Genomic DNA, 17,476 nt, shown 5'->3' with positions numbered 1-17,476 from the left:
CTCCCACTCCCTCCCCCTCCCATCAGGCAGCCACAAGTCTCTTCTCCAAGTCCATGATTTTCTTTTCTGAGGAGATGTTCATTTGTGCTGGATATTAGATTCCAGTTATAAGTGATACCATAAGGATAACCTGACCCCCTTGCTGTACAGTGGGAAAATAAAAAAAAAAAAAAAGAAATTGCAATCCATTTAGGGTGGATGAAACACGTGAAACCTGAAAATGACTCAGTATAAAGCCATATGTGATCATTCTCCCAATGAGTCACAGATGATAATTTTGTAAAATTTCAGAGTAAAGAACATAGTGGACTAGTAGGTTCATCCATTTATTTTTGTAATTGTTCATCCTGCAAATATTTAGGGGATGTCTACCATGTATGAGGCACTCTGTTAGCTTCTAGGACTTTGAAAGATGATTAAGAACTGTTCCTTGAGCAGGATATGGTGAATGGTGTGCCAATTTGGTGTTTCCAGATGCCAAACGTTTCCATAAAAATAAACAGGGAACCCAGTCACATAAGAATGACTCTTAGACATTTCAAACCTTTGAAATTTCAAAGGATCAGATCGCGTAAAACTCTACTAGTCACCTCTTTAAAATTTGGTGTGATTTCATTAGATTTAAAAAAAACCCAAAGTAGTATTTATGCTCCAAGCTTTAAAGTTAAAATAGGTCTATAAAGAAAATATAAAAGATCTCATTTATGGCTTCAAAATACACTCATCCTTTTTTGTGGAGACTCAAGTCTGTGTAGGTAAAATAAACAAATTCTTTGAAGGTATACATTGTGTCTTCTTTAGCCCTGCTACTCCTCATAGCATCTAACACAGTGTCTGGCACATAATAAATGTGGATTTTTAATTAATTAATTAATTAATTTGCTTTATAGGGCAGCACCTGTGGCATATGGAAGTTTCCAGGCTGGGGTCCAGTCAGAGCCTATGCCACAGCCATGGCAACGCCAGATCTAAGCCACATCTGCGACTTACACTACAGCTCCTGGCAACACCAGATCCCAAAACCACTGAGTGAGGCTAGGGATCAAACCTGCATCCTCATGGATACTAGTTGGATTCGTTTCCTCTGTGCCACAGTAGGAACTCCTAAATGTTGTTTTTTTGGTTTTTTTTGACATAATGAAAATCCATGCTCATCAATGAAACAGTATATACAACTCTACCTTGTAGAAAGACATTCATAACTTTTTATAATATTTAATTCTTCTCTACTTCCAAATAATAAAAGTAAATACTACAACCTCAATATTTGGTGACAATTTCTATTTGGCTACACATATGGTGTGTGGAATTTCCTGGGTAGGGTTTGAACCCATGCCACAGCTGTGACCTGAGCCACAGCAGTAACAGTGCTGTATCCTGAACCACTGGGCCACCAGGAAACTCCAACATTTTTTGTTTTCTTTTTAGAGCCACATTTGTGGCAAATGGAAGTTCCCAGGCTAGGGGTCAAGTGGGAACTGCAGCTGACAACCTACGCCACAGCTACAGCAACACCAGAGCTGAGCTGCATCTATGACCTACACCACAGCTGCAGCTCTGAATCCTTAATCCACTGAGTGAGGCCAGGGATCAAACCTGCATCCTCATGGATACTAGTTAGATTCTTAACCCATTGAGCCACAATGGGAACTCCAACAATTTTTTTTTTTTTTTTTTGTGAGCAGGCAGTTACAGAGATGAAAATAATCTTATGCAACAGTTTAGAAAAAGGGTTGAAATGAAGCAGGAAGGAACTGTTTGTTGGTTAGAAAAATAAACTAGTTTCAAAATGACCAGCCTGAAAATTGGATAGAAGTAAAACTGAAAGTTTTATGTGTAGCTCTGAGAAATCAACTACTGACTACATAAAGCAAGTAGAGCTTTATAGTAGCACTAGTCAAAGCGTGGCTGGGTCTGTTATGCTGGAGGGTGAAAATGAAGACCAAAAGATGATGCTTATAGAATGCCACACTGGGGGCTTATTTCAAAAATAATTTTCTGACACTAATAAGAAGTCTTCCAACAGTGAGAGTGGCTTCCTGCCTTAGGCGATAATGAACCCCTCATTATTATGGGAATTCAGGAAGAGATTAGATGGCTAGGCTTGAATTCTCATATAGGAAATGTCTGCACTGTATGGGAAATGACATTAGTTGGTTTCTAAGGTTCTTCTTTTAATCTTCTGAAGCTATGGTACCATTGTTTATAACATTCTAATTATTTCATGTCTGTATGTCTTTTCTTCTAAACTAGTTTGTAAATTACATAAGTAAATATATATATATATATATTTATATACTATATATATACGTAGTTCATCTCACTCCTCCTGTTGTTATGAGTTGATGAAAGAGAATGTTGGACCAGGGCTTCGGAATCACAACGCTATTGACATTTGGGGCCAGATAACTCTTTGTTGTGGGGGCGTGTCTTATATACACTGTGGGATGTTTAGCAGCATCTTTGTCTTCTACCCACTAGATGCCAGTAGCACCCGCCTAGTTGTGACAACCAAAACTGTTTGAAGACATTGCTAAAATTCCCCTGAGTGGCAGACTCACATCACTGAGAACCTTTGGGATAGACTGCTCAGTTCAAAGTACTTAAAAAAAAAAAAAAAAGAGTTCCCTGGTGGCCTAGTGGGTTAGTATCCATCACTGTCACTGCTGTAGCGCAGGTTTGATGCCTGGCCCAGGAATTTCTGCATGCCATGGGCTCAGCTCAAAAAAAAAAACCCCTGACTTTTATAACATAGAGTTTCTCAAACTTGAGTTATATGCAGAGTTTCTTGAAGGAAGCCATTTCTTGGGTATCTCAAATGGACATAATTCAAATTGCTCGTATCAAATTCCTTATGCTATTTTTTAGGATGACAGAAGATTTCTATGCAACAAAAGAACAAAAATAATTCTCAAAATGAAATACAAACTAAACCAGAAAATCAACAAAACAGACTGCTTAGATTATGTAGTTTTGTTACCCAAAGTGTTACACACACGTTCTTTTGAGTTTGGTATGCCTGTATACTACATATCACATGAGGCCTCAATTCCCCACTGCTTTTCTCCATTCGAGCAGTTAGTTCATGTAAACCTTGGCTCATCTAGAACTCCATTCGGCCATCCCTGAGGTGGTACCTCCCATGCATATTAAGTTATCTTTGCCTTTTTCTCCTGGCTCTCAACAAATAAATCATACTTCTTGTTATTAATGAGATCACGGGCACAAACAAAGATGAGGGCAATTAGTTTGAATGGCAGTGTAAGACAGTCATAGAGATGATCCAGACGATGCTATTAGTAATTCTTAAAGATATCCATAAGATAAAAAAAGTAAAAATAAATTCAATATACATGAAGGACTTAGAAAAAAGTCTGTACATAGTCAAAACTCAGTCAATGCCTATTATTATTATTATTATTGTCATGGTCTTAGAATCTGTTAATGTCTAGTGGCAATGTGACTACATTCTGCTTTTCTTGATAAATATCGATGCCCGACCCAGTATCAGCTGCTTGACAAGACTTAGTCTATTTGATATTGACTCAAGTTATGAAAGGCCTCTTTCCCTTGTTGGTTTAGACCTGTGCTACTCACCGTGTGGTCCTGGACCACAAGCACCGGCCTTGCATGGGGAGTTGCAGGAAATCTAACTTTGAGGGCCCCACTCCAGACCCACTGGGTCAGAATTTCTGGGAACGGGGCCCAAGCATCTGTGATTTAACAAGTCCTCCTTGTTAAACTTTGAGAACTACTTGGTTGTGTTTGTGATTGTGAGATTCTCAAGGATGAGGATGCTGCTCTCCATGAGGTCTCCAGGAGGAAGATTCAATGGATAGAAATGAGGAGGAGAAATTCGGACTAAAAAGATACAAAGTCTAATCTAAGTGACGTTTCCTGCTTAAAGGGAAACAGAAAAGAACATGAATAGTTTATTCTGAAAATCTAATTCAACAGAAAGTCTTGTTATATATACCCACGAACCTTCAAATTTCAGTGCCAATGACATGCCAATTCTTACGGCAGGCAGTCTACAACCATTTTTTTGGGTGTCCGCAGCAACTATGGAAAATAGGTATTACTGTCTGTGTTAAAAGGGAGGAATATCATTTCAAAAAGAAGCTGATATTTAGGGCTAATTCACAGCTTATGTGATGTACTCACTACAATTCAGTAGTAAACTTACTAATTCTCACACCTTATCCCCGTTTTATAAACGAAGAAGGTGAATTCCAAGAGGTTAATCGGAGGATTGGCCCTGTTGTGGAGGATTGGGCCCTGGGGGCAGTGCTGGGGTTCTTGGTGCTGTAAATACAGTCCAGGGTCTGCTAGGTGCTATTCTTTTTGGTCTGCAGTCACCAGTGGGAAAGGTCTCTGAGGTGCCATCCAGATGTTCTGAGCGCTCTTCCTTCCTGTCTGGCCCCACCTGTTTCCCTGTCACTCAGGTGGGTGGGTTCCTGATGCTGCCACAGAGTCACACTGGGATGCCTGACTGCCCAGAGAAGCCACGGGCTATGTCCCTTGCTCCTGTGCCTCCCTGGGAACAGGGGACCCCAAGGGCCTCCTCAGGTTCACCCCAGGAAAAGAGCACAAGAATCCCTCTGTTACAGGATTTCCGAATGACACAGAGTTCCTAGAAGCTTTCACAAATCCAGTCCCAGGACTCAGCCTGGAGATTAGGGCTGGGAGGGACAGAGTTCAGGACTTTCTCAGGTCCTTACCCTGCCTTAGCTCTTTGGTTGTCCGCCTCTCCCAGTTGGAGGAAATTTTGCTAGTGTCTGGGATCTTAGGGCTTAGGCTTTGGTGACTGAAAAGCCTATAACTGGCTCTTTTGTGCTTTTTATATGTTCTCTTGAGAAAACACATGACAGTCATTCCAGCTCAATGAATAGGAAGGAGGTGCCCAGAAGAGTGTAGGGTACAAGCCAAAGAACCAGGGCCCCCGGGCCGGGCAAGCCTAACAGTTGGGCAACTTGTCCCCCACCCTCACTCCTGACCCCTTGGATATTTGCACTCACCAGATGCAAAATGAATTTCACTCCATAACCTTCCATCAAAGGGAGTGGGAGCACTGGGGTTTGACAGGTGTGTGTTGAATCTAGGCTCTGTACTTGCTGGCCAATAAAGAAGTTGCTTAATATATTTGACAGAATTCAACAAAGTAAAGCAGAAAACAGATTTCAAGCAGAGGGGAATTAGTACTGGAGAAGTTGGAAGGGCAGAGGAGCGGGTTCTATGCTGAGCTTCCAGGAGGAGGCAAGGCTGCTCCAAGCCACATTGCAGAAGTGGCTTACTAGGGCGGTTGTTTTTCAAGACACGGGGAGTCAGGAAGCTAACACAAGAATTGTTGACTCCAGGGAGTTTCCATCATAGCGCAGCGGAAACGAATCTGACTAGGAACCATGAGGTTGCGGGTTTGATCCCTGGCCTTGCTCAGTGGGTTAAGGATCCTGCGTTGCCGTGAGCTGTGGTGTAGTTTGCAGATGTGGTTCTGATCTGCTGTTGGTGTGGCTGTGGGGTAGGCTGGCAGCTGTAGCTCCGATTCGACCCCTAGCCTGGGAACCTCCGTGTGCCACGGGTGCGGCCCTAAAAAGACAAAAGACAAAAAAAAAAAAAGAGGGAAAAAAGAATTGTTGACTCCAGGAAGATGGCACCTTTGCTGCCATTTAGGGATTGGGAAGCTGCCCTCACTGCAATGACTGGCTCGAGAGCCGTGGCACGTGTGCTCAGTCTGCACATACGAAAGATGTATGCCCTGAGTCTAGTCTCTCAGAGCCCTGGAGGTTAGCAACTGGAGTCCAAGATGCTGCCACAGCAAAGCTCCACGATCCTGTGTGCCAGGAGAGACAACAGAAACAAAAGCACAGCTCCTATTTCACGTCCACTTTTCAGTTATCTTACAAGGGCAGATGTTTGGCAGAGCTTAAGTCATATCCACATGTAGCCGCAAGGGAGTCTGAGAAAGACCGTGTTCAACCCTCCTGCCTTTACAGGAGAAGATGCACACACCCAGCTAGCCTATCCTTCGTTGATGGAATATGTAACTTTTCTGAGCCTCCAATCTGCAAATTGGGTATAATATCTATTTCACACAGTCTGTCTGAAGATTAAATTAGATTTTTTTATGTGAAGATCCTGATAGCTCTCATGCCTTAGGACTTCACTGCAGATATTTCATAAAACACACACACACGAACACACACACCCACACCCTACCATTCTCACACATACACGTGCACACACACAGGAGAAAAATTTTTTAACTTTTGAGATCACAGTTAAACTTCCTGATTTCCCTGGCCTCTATACCTGTTTGTTAGACATATTTTAATTTTCATGAGCATTTTTCTTTGTTGTAGGCATTTATGGCATCTACGAGATAAATTTTGAATTTTTTTTTTAAATTAATAACTGCAAAACACAAGCATGATGCTGAGTGACAATGACTGCCATTTGTTCCCGGCCCTAGATTAAACCGAGAACTTCCTCTCCCCCTCAGTTATCAGTGGAGCATATGGAAATGTGCTGATGTCCGCATGAATTTCAATTCAAACCTCAAACCTCAGTGAACAGAACTGATCTGCATCTGACTGGGTATTTCCAATGGTTGCATTCCCAAATAGGTCAGTGTCACTCACAATTGTCCCCATGCCAGGAGAACCTCGACTATCAGTGAGAGAATGGTAGAATTCTTAAAGGGCATTTATGAGTAAATGGGGGCAGCATTGTCCTTTTCCACATATTTTTATATAAGATAGTGAACCGGTATTGGACTTAATACTCAGGTTTTAGAAGAGATTCCAAAATTATTGGAACAGTTGTGGTATGTAGGATACATGTAAGCAACATCCCAGAGTAATTCCAAGTCAGTTCTTTTTAAACTTATTTAAGAACAAGAAACTATTAGAAATTGTAGTGATTAAAAGTAAGCATTGGAAGGAGTTCCCGTAGTGACTCAGTGGTTAACAAATCCGACTAGGAACCATGGGGTTGTGGGTTCAAACCCTGGCCTTGCTCAGTGGGTTAAGGATCTGGTGTTGCCGTGAGCTATGGTGTTGGTTCCAGACGTGGCTCAGATCTCGAGTCTCTGTGGCTGTGGCGTAGGCTGGAGGGTACAGCTCCAATTAGACCCCTAGCCTGGGAATCTGCATGTGCCGCAGGAGTAGCTCTAGAAAAGGCACAAAGACAAAAAAAAAAAAAAAGGACAGGTGGACTTTTTTTTTTTTTTTTTTTCTCCTGTGGCTCCCTAAGAGATTAGGGGGAAAAAAATCCTTAAAAGCAAAAATTAGCAAAAACTAAATAGGCAAGAATGATTTTTGTCATTGCAAAAGTTTGAAAGTTTGCTTTTATCTTTTTTTCTTTTTAGGGCCGCACCCATGGCACATAGAAGTTCCCAGGCTAGGGTCAAGTTGGAGCTTTAGCTACGGGCCTACACCACAGCTCACAGCAATGGGCAATGCCGGATCCTTAACCCACTGAGCGAGGCTAGGGATCGAACCTATGTTCTCATGGATGCTAGTCAGATTCGTTTCCACTGAGTCACTATGGGAACTCCACAGTTTGCTTTTTCAAAAAACAGTGATCTAAAAGAGCTCCTGCCAGGTGATCAGGAGTGTATTATCGAGTTCTAAAAATTTCAGCAAGCAGCTCAAGGAGAAGAATTGAAGAAATCTAAGAAATTGTGTGATGGAAACCAAAGCTTACATTACCTGTTTTGTTTTGTTTGGATTAAACAGCAGAAGTTTATTTTCGCAAGGTTCAGAAGGCCAGAAGTCCAAGATCATGGTATTGGCAAGTTTGGTTCTCCCGTGGCCTCTGTCCTGGGCTTGCAGGTGGCTGCTTCTCACTGTGTCCTCACAAGGCTTTTTCTTGCTCATGCCTCCCTGGTGTCTCTATTTCTTACAAAGATTCTGGTCCTGTTGGAAGGTCTTTCAGGGCCCTGCTTTAGGACCTTGTTTAATAGTAATTACCTTCTTAAAAGTCCTATTTCCAAATACAGTAACATTGGAGGTCGAGGCTTCAGCCTAAGAATTTTAGGGCATATATGGTCTAGGATTGGCAACCCTTTTCTCTAATTTGTGCTACTTTACAGCTTTCTACCAGTGAGACATAAGTGAAGAAGACAGCTGGGGTTGGGGAGGGAGAATAAGATGCTTCCAAAGGAGTTTTGGAGATGGTGATGAAACTCTGGAGCATTTAACACGAAGTATGGGATTTGTGGAGATTAATGTCAAAATACAATTTTCAGGAATGTAAGGTCTTTACTAGGATAGAATAATATAGTGATTAAGACCATAGCGTTTGGAACAGAGCCTATCAGGGTTCAAATCTGTGCTCTACTATTTGCTATCTGCAAGACCTTGAGCAAATGACTTAATTTCTGTCTAACTCAGTCTCCTTATCTGTAAGAGGGAGATAAGAATAGGATCTACCTCCTCGGATTCTTATGAGTGTTAAGTAAAACACCATATGCAAGGTGTTTAACAGTGCCTGATACAAAACCAGTCCAAGATAAGTGGGTGGTGGAGTCCTTTTATTCTTTGGTCTGCTGAGATGGAGCCAAAGGCTGACTCTATTGAGGCCATATTGGATATTAAGATAACTTGTTGCTCAGCTCTGTGGGTTTGTTGCTGTTTCAACAGCAAGGAGACACTGAAACGTATAAACACCAGGCAACATTTGATTGATTTCAAAGTAATGGGTAGCCTACTGTCAGTCCGGTATGCACATGTGTGTTGTGTATGCAAGGTGTGTGTGTGATTTGGGTGTGGGGCAGGGTATAGGGGTTCTTTCTGTATAAAGAAGCAGGATGCACAATATTCTGCATAACTGAGGAGTCCATTTTACCATCCTGTAGATATTTGCCTGCCTCCCAGGAATCCCCCTAGTGCTACACACTCCTCAGATGGCAATGCCAGCCCTGTCTATTCATCTTTTATTACCAGGGAGCCTCTGCTCCTCGGTGAATTTCCTTTCCATTCATTTTCAAATGACTTTTCTGATATGGGCATTGTTGAATAGGCACAAGATAGAGGCAGAGGGATGTGTATGAATTGATTTGCATAAGTATAAATACAGTATATATATCCATATTTAAGTGATATATTGATAATATTGTGTTGTCACCTCAGAGTGAAAGCTAATTAACTTGGCTATTGAGATGATAATGACTTCTTTCTCAGTTAATACCGGAATAAAAAAAAAAAAAACCTGCGTTGTTCCTTTGACTCATCTTGGAATAAGGAATTTTATTTCTGTTAATTATCAAGCAATCGCCCCTGGGAGGGGCTGCAGCTTAGTGGGAGGATTGACTCAGGCTGAAGTGGTCATTGAGCTCAATCATTCGGTGCCAGGAAAAAAAATTCTTTTTTTTTTTTTGCCTATAGTTTTCTTTTGAGATGATTTGGTATTTGCTCTCTCAATATCAACATTGATCTGAATCAGAGTCTTTTTTAAGACTTTATGTGGTTGGATTTGACATTTAGGAAAATGGTGACATCTTTCCTGCTAAAAGTTACACCAGCTGACAAATTCATCAGTCTATGACTTTTTTAACCTTGACATCTCATTTTAAACTTTTTCTTCAGCCTGTTTTCCTGTGGAGCTAGTTATCAAGTCCTGAAAATTCCTCTGGTTCCTCCTCCCTGTTCTCCCCCTGCCCAGCTAGTTCAGCCTCCAGGCTCCCTGTGTCACCTTTCCTGACTTTGCCCCAAGGAATCTTCCCACCAGGCAGGTTGCGTTAGACCCTCCCTTGCCAAAACCTTCTAAAGGCTGCTCTTTCTCTCCTGGATAAAGACTCAACTCCTTTGCTTGGAGTTCAAGGACATTTAACGGCACTCTGTCCCACTGCATGCCCCATCCATCTTCCACTAATTCTCCCTACACTCTCCCTCTCATCAAATGGATCATCTACCCTCCCTTGGAATTGCAGTAACTCTGTGCCTTTGCTTATGTCCTTTCTCCCTCAAAGTCATATTTCAAAATCCTACGTATTCGTCAAGGTCCAGCTCAAGTTCTACCTCCTATATGAATTCTTCTGTGAGTCCTCCAAACTTGGAATTAATCAGGGCCATTCCCAGCCCCTATAATGCCTTTTCCTCAAGACTCCAGACTTCTAGCTGTTGGGAAATTGTCATATTACAGTGATTTTTTTAGAGCAATTTTTTTGTCTTCTGCTTGGAAAATTATCATAGCAAATGTACAAGTCTCCAAGTCTATGATGGAATTTCTCTCTCCTTCAATGTGGCACAACCTTCACATGCATTCAGTGTGGCTGTGAAATGATCACTTTTTCATCTACATCACAACAATTTATTATTTAATTAGCTATCCAATGTATTACAATTTATTACTTAATTAGCTATCCTATCACTCTATATTGCATTGTGTTGTGAATTTACTCTGAAGACTAGGGATGTTTTCTTCACTTTGGTGTGCCCCTGGGTCAGAGAATGCAGCTTTCAAAGAGTAGGTAGTTAATATTAAGTTATTCTACTCTCTTGTAACCCAGGAGGGGCATTGCCAGCACAGTGGTTAGGAGTGTGGGCTTTGGTGCATGACTACCTGGATTTGAATCTTTCTAGTCCACTTATTAATCATATGATTATGGCCAACATACTTAACCTCTCTCTACCTTTTTTCTTCATCTGTAACATGGGGACACAAGATATTATCTTCCTCATAAAATTGATATGATGATTAAATAAATGCAGGTGAAGTGGTTAGAACAACAGCTACTGGGTGCTCAATCAATGTCAGCTATTATTCCAACAGGCTGGGAAAATAAGAAGGCTACTGCTGTCTCAGTTTTGGCAGAAGCATGAAGACAGTAGATGCTGTATTCCAAAGTGAGCCCATCTTGTGGTGGATAGTCAAGAGCTAGTTAAATACCTTGCCTACTTTGAGGGTATGAAGTGGGCAGGGGTTAGAAATTAGAGAGAGGCCTTTAAAGACTTTGGAGTATGTGACTAGGGTGCTAGGAATGCCACATCCCCATTGCAAAAGGGTAGGTATGGTGTGTGGCTGTCTGCCCCTAGGCACCACCACTGGAAAGTGTGGGACTTTTGTGTAAATTAGAAAAACCTGTTCCCCCTGCCCCCGGGTAATGTCTGTACACTAAGGAGGCTCTGCTGCCCCAGGCCCATGGGAAGGTCCTCAACAGGCTCACTCAAGGAGAATGACATGTAGCCGCTACAGCTGAGGGACACGAGATTGGCATCTGCCTTTCATCTGAGAAGTTCAACGGGCAGGAAGGCAGATGGCTGAGTGCTTATAGAGAGTGGGAGACGTTTTCTCTGAGTTTGTTGGAGCAGAGAAAACTGGCATGGGCTTAAATCTGTGCCAAGAGGGCCATGTGGAGGGGCCTTGGAATAAGGAGGGTGGAGGTGTGCCAAATTCCTAGTTGTGGAAGAAGGAGATACAAGCCATGGGCTAGAATAGAGGTATATTTGCCCTCATTAAGGAACTGCAGAGGAAAGGATGCCAGTGATGGGAAGAGTTCTCAAAAGAACCCAGCCCAAGGGAGAAGAGTCAGTTTCAGAATCTTGCTAGGTACAAACCAGCTTCTAACAACACCCGGCAAGTGGGCACTTTCCAATCACTTCTTCCCCTGCCTCCCACAATCCTCCCCCTGCTCACCACTGCACCTCGACTCTAGAAGTGTCAGGAACTCTGGTCACCCAATTTCATGGATGGAGGAAGAAGAGGAGAAGCAGAAAGGCAGCCAGTCAGCCCCCTCCCTGGCTCCAGGCAGCTGAACTGTAGCCATTGCAGCTGCAGCTATACTCCCCACAGGGGAGATGTTTACTTTTAAACTAAGGTTGGCATGGTTATTATCATAGCAAGCTGGATACAGTAAGTACTGAATTGAAACCTGAAATTCGACCTCTCCCTATGTATCTGGTAAGCAGCCACTTATTTTTCAAGAGTTAGCTTCTGACCTCAGCGTCAGAACTGACCATTCAGTCAGCCTTCCTCCCACCCCCATAACTCCAGCACAGCCCAGGAACATGGAATTTCTCTCGTTTGGTTGTTTGCATCTCTTTATTCTCAATCAACCAGTCAACTGTGAGAGGGCAAGGATGGTGTGTTCACCGGTGCCCAGAGCTCATTAGCACTATTATCTCCCAATAAAGATACACTCATGACAGTAATCTATCTTTAAGAACAAATTCCGATTTTTCCTAGGAGAGGCTAGAAATCGAATGTGCCTTTATTTTTGAGAGACAGATTAAAGACAGCAGCTTCCTGGACCATGAAATGCAGCTGAAAGTACCTTTGTCATCCATCAGTACGCTCAAGGATGACCCGGGGGTCCTGCAGGGGTACACCAGACAATGCTCTGGCATCTCTCAATCCAAGGAAGTTGTTAGGAACCACTTACTCCTTTCTGTGCTTCTTCCACAGGTTTCTTCCGGAGAAGCATTACCAAAAATGCTGTGTACAAGTGTAAAAATGGGGGCAACTGTGTGATGGACATGTACATGCGAAGGAAGTGCCAGGAGTGTCGACTAAGGAAATGCAAAGAGATGGGAATGTTGGCTGAATGTATGTATACAGGTATTCGCAGCAAGCAATTAAATTCCACTAAAAATCTCTTAAGGAGGCAGATGTCAGGTAACTCATATGATTAGGACGGTACATCACATATTAAAGAAAGGACTTACTGAGGCATCTAAATTCTTGAAAAAGATAATGAACCACTGGAATTGTCCAGACTGTCAGCCGAAGGGCATTTTGTGCACCCGAAACAAACAGCTGTGTTTTGTTGTTCATGGTTTGCAATGAATGATATGTGAAAGTGAAGTGGCTTTAACACACAGCTAAAGTAACATGTTTTAATAAGCTACAAAGAATAATGGTCTAAAAGTTTCCTCCAAATAGGATTTAATATCCTCCTTATTTATTGTTTAATTAGCAGACAAATTCACAGTTGTAGGAAAAATTAAGAATGCTTTATAAGGTATAACCGCCTCTGAATTGTCTAAATAGAGTTTTAAACCAAGTCATTTTATTAAGAATCCTTCTTCTCCTAGTGCATCTTTGAACCAATTTGTATAGGTTTACACAGGAAATTAACTACTCCGAGTTTTAATATAATTTGGTTCCTCCATCAGATAAAGGGACACTGTATTAACTGCTGGCTTTGTGAGAAACCATAATCTTTGTCCAAATGTGGAACGCATGCTAGTATATAACATATTAATTTTTCATCCTGCAAATTCTACCGCCCACTCAGATTCTGAGATACGTCCTGTTCCTCCTCAAAACACAAATAGACAAACAAACGTCACCAAGGGAATGATCACGCTCAGAGAGGGAATGCCACATGAGATAATAGCCTTTGGAAGGTGACTCCAGTTCTATTGTTCCCAAACTGCAGGCAACTGGGATGGACCCAAAGAAATAATGCGTGCAGGAGGGGGAAAAAATAGGTCAGTGTAAATAATCCAGCTCTGGATGGATGAAAGTTTTATGGTGGCCGATCACAATCTCTTTGAGTGTGTATGAAACAGGAGACTGCAGGAGGGGCTGTGGCTGGAACCCAATCTGGCTGTGGAAACGTGTACTTTGATCCTGGGTGCTTCATGTTCCTCATCACTTAAATATGAGTCTGTTCCAGTGAAGTCCCAAGGACGTTTTTAATGACTCCACCTATGAGAATCTCTAATAGTATTTGTGAACACAAACTCATCCAGGAACAGAGATTTTTGTATGATCCTGTGAAATAAATGCCCTGGACCAAGAAGTTCCTGGAACTTGGTTTCATTAACACGGAGAGACTAAGGACATTAAAAGGCAACATGGGCGATTATTCTCCATTATTTTAATAGTTCTGTTCAAGTGTAAATTCATGATGATGTCGTATGATTATGCAAAAGAAAATTTCAAAGTCCCCTTGAGTTATTTTCATCTTCATATTCTCAATAATCTGTTCAATTCCGAAAATTAGCAGGACTCACAAAATTCTCCCTAAAGGATGTTGACATGATTTTACTCAGCCCATCTCCTTTTATGTTTAATGTGAAACTGAGTATGTTTCCTATGGCACGGTTACGTAAATATCAATGATAAGTAATATTAATACTGTGCTTGGAAACACTAGATTTTAAGGTCCCCTAGACCAGGAAGAGGGAGAGTGTCATTCACCTTTTTTAATGAATACCTTGCTTGCACACTGCTTGGCAGAACAAGTTTTTTTGTATAAACTTATTTTTAAAAATGGCCTGATAACATTTAATCTGCGCAAAACTCTGTGTGGTAAATATTACCTCCATTTAATCAAAGAAACAGAATCACAGGAGATGCATTTCTTGTTCAAGGCCAAGTCTTAAAATAGAATTAGCTCTGTGCCAAATGGCACAGGAGGACTTCTGAGCCAGCTACACCTCAGGTGCATGGCCACACACTCAACTGGACTTTCTGTGGTTGATGAAGTCTCTCTGTTTGTTTGTTTGTTTGTTTGTTTTTACAGGCTTGTTAACTGAAATTCAGTGTAAATCTAAACGACTGAGAAAAAACGTGAAGCAGCATGCAGATCAGACCATTGGTGAAGACGGCGAAGGACGTGACTTGCGACAAGTGACCTCAACAACTAAGTCTTGCAGGGTAATGATGGGCAATTGACGGGCAAGGGTGTCTGCCAGGCCAGTGGCAGCTGAGCTTCTAGGATATAGTGACATGGGGGGCAGGGGGCGAGGGGTAGGTTGGCTTTCAATCCAGGACAGCCACAAGCAGGATTTCATTTTTAAGTGTTCATCACATGGGTTTCTCCTTTGCTTTTTAATCAGGAGAGGAATACATGCCTCAGTGTCAAAATTCAAATGGTAGCATTTACATGCTTGGAGTTCAGTAAGTGAAAATTCTCTCTCCCTGACTCCATTTTACTCCTGCTTCCCAGAGTTAACCTTTGGGAATGGTTTGGGGTATAAAGTGGATTTTTTCCAACTGAGTTTTGATGACGTTTTTTTCCCCTCATTTTATGGAGAAGGGAGATTCAGACCAGAAGGGTAGTGGATTCAATAGGGACTTGTAGATCAGTCATTATCAAGGAGTAAAGCAGAGTGAATACACATCTGTGGATCAACAGAGAAAAGCTCTTCCCACCGAAGTTATAATTGCTCAAAAAAATCCCTTGAGCTACTCAGGACAAAACAGAGGAACTGCATCTTGGATGCTTAGCTAAACACATTGTGATAATGCCCTGGAGCTTTGGAGGAATTTTAATTTGCATCAGTTGAAAAATCAATAATCCACGATTGTTCAATTGCACCCTTCTCCATATTTATTATTCTATTGACAGAGGAAACTTTCTCCACATTGAGTTTTGCAACTATGTTATCTTGTATTCACGTCAGAAAAAATAGTTTTTTTGTAAAAAGCACAGTTGATCTTTAATCAGCATGGGGAGGGTGGTTAGCGCGTTCACCCTCAGGAGTCAAAAATCCACATAAATTTCACAAGCTGGAGCTCCAGTAACCTTAATGCTGCATCTGCACATTCAACCAACCACAGATTCTGAAGGGCAGCAGAACATGTTTGGTGAAAGAAATCTGTGTGTAAATGAACCCATGTAGTTCAAACCCTGCATTAAGGGCCAACGGTATAATTTTTGCCATCATGCTTGTCACTGACACTTCGGGAGAGGAAGTAACGAGTTGACACAATTTTTCACACTCATCAAAAGATGTTAATGGGGAGAAAGAGGTGTTTGGGGTCTGAATGGTCCAGATTGATGATTCACTGCTTCAGGGGGCAGCAACATTTCTATAAAGGGCCAGATGTTTTAGGCTTTGGCCACATGGCTCTATGAAAACTACTCAGCTCTGCCAGGGTAGTACAGAAGCAGCGTAGACACTACATTAAAAAGTGAGTGTGGTTGTGCTGCAATAAATTTACAAAAGCAAGTGGATTTGGTCCATGGGCTGCAGTTGGTTCCAAGTTAACTATGCTTGCATGGATTCTCCAATTTATATTTGGGAACTGGTTCTTAGTTATGAATAAACCTTTAACTGTCACTAACTTCTCTGTGAATGGGCCCATTAGGCTTCATATCCAGATTATTATTTATTCACAAGAAATGTGTGAAAGGAATATTTTGTTATCCATTTATTTATTTATTTTGGTCTTTTTGTCTTTTTAGGGCCACACCCATGGCATATGGAGGTTCCCAGGCCAGGGGTCGAATCAGAGCTGTTGCTGCCAGCCTGCACCACAGCCACAGCAACATGAGATCCGAGCCACATCTGTGACCTACACCACAGCCCACAGCAATGCCGGATCCTTAACCCACTAAGCGAGGCCAGGGATCAAACCCGCATCCTCATGGATCCTAGTCAGGTTCATTAACTGCTGAGCCATGACGGGAACTCCTGTTATGCTTATTTTATATATAGGAAAATTAGCCACTTGGGACAAATTTACTGAAATGTGATGTGGCTTGCCCAAGGTCCCAGAGAAAGGAATTACACATTATAACAGAAAGCATGCATAGTTTCTTCCATATTTAGGGCTTTTTTCAACAATTTCTGCCAGTGGTTTACTCCAGATGAATGTCTATATGAGAAAAATTCGTCATAACCACCTTCCCTAACACCTTTTATTTTTTTGCCAGTGTAGGAGAAAACTGAACTCACCCCAGATCAACAGAATCTTCTTCATTATATTATGGATTCATATAGTAAGCAGAGGATGCCTCAGGAAATAACAAATAAAATTGTATGTACAATATCTGAAAACACATGGGCCTAAAGTTAATATTTTTCTAGAGCTCTTACTATCTTGCAGGTCGAATTTACATATGAATATGTTACTTTAAAATGATTAGGGCTTAGAATTTAAGCTATGCATTTAAACTTTTTGCAACATTAAACAGAGAGTAAGAAGTCTCATATCTAACTTGATAATAGTAATTGTTTTCCAAAAATCTGAAAAATATGAACTTGCTCTTAAATTTTATTATCTAAACGTAATTCTGTAGTCTGATAATTATATATTGATTTCTTCTTCTATCTACTTATTCATCATTTGCTTTTTTCTTACACTTTAGTTAAAGGAAGAATTCAGTGCAGAAGAAAATTTTCTCATTTTAACGGAAATGGCTACCAGTCATGTACAGGTCCTCGTAGAATTCACAAAAAAACTTCCAGGTATTTTTTACATGTAGTTCCTTCTGTGCTACACTGTGACACTGAGAGGCAGGTCTGCTCATAGTAAAATGGGAATCATCTCACATTTGCTTTAGATTAATGTGTCTAAAACTATAAACATGAAATATGAGGGCTAGATAGGATATTTTAAATTGTTTATAATAATTCTCCAAATTGAGTAAAAACTAGGACTTTGTAGTGTTATCATTCACCCATTTATTCATTTAACAAGCAATTTTTGCTACCTACTCTCTAGTAAGAACCTAACAATTACCTTCAAGGATAGTGATAAAGGGCTACAATGTAAAATATAGCACAAAGCACTGTTC

General features: G+C 41.3%; 1 protein-coding gene across 13 annotated transcripts in view; it reads left to right on the top strand.

Moving 5' to 3' along the window:
• NR1H4 (nuclear receptor subfamily 1 group H member 4) overlaps window positions 1-17,476 on the top strand; it is a 125,447-nt gene that overhangs the window by 87,673 nt on the left and 20,298 nt on the right. For 3 of the 13 annotated variants that reach the window (XM_021090933.1, XM_005664209.3, XM_005664208.3), the window contains 4 exons: window positions 12,406-12,546; window positions 14,474-14,607; window positions 16,618-16,716; window positions 17,048-17,147. In XM_021090933.1, coding sequence (XP_020946592.1) covers window positions 12,406-12,546; window positions 14,474-14,607; window positions 16,618-16,716; window positions 17,048-17,147 — 474 coding nt within the window. 13 annotated transcript variants of the gene reach the window in all.

This window comes from Sus scrofa, chromosome 5, assembly GCF_000003025.6.
Source record: "Sus scrofa isolate TJ Tabasco breed Duroc chromosome 5, Sscrofa11.1, whole genome shotgun sequence".
Classification (NCBI taxonomy): Eukaryota; Metazoa; Chordata; class Mammalia; order Artiodactyla; family Suidae; genus Sus; species Sus scrofa.
Note: the sequence above shows the minus strand (reverse complement) of the source record. Positions and strands in the feature narration are given on the sequence as shown.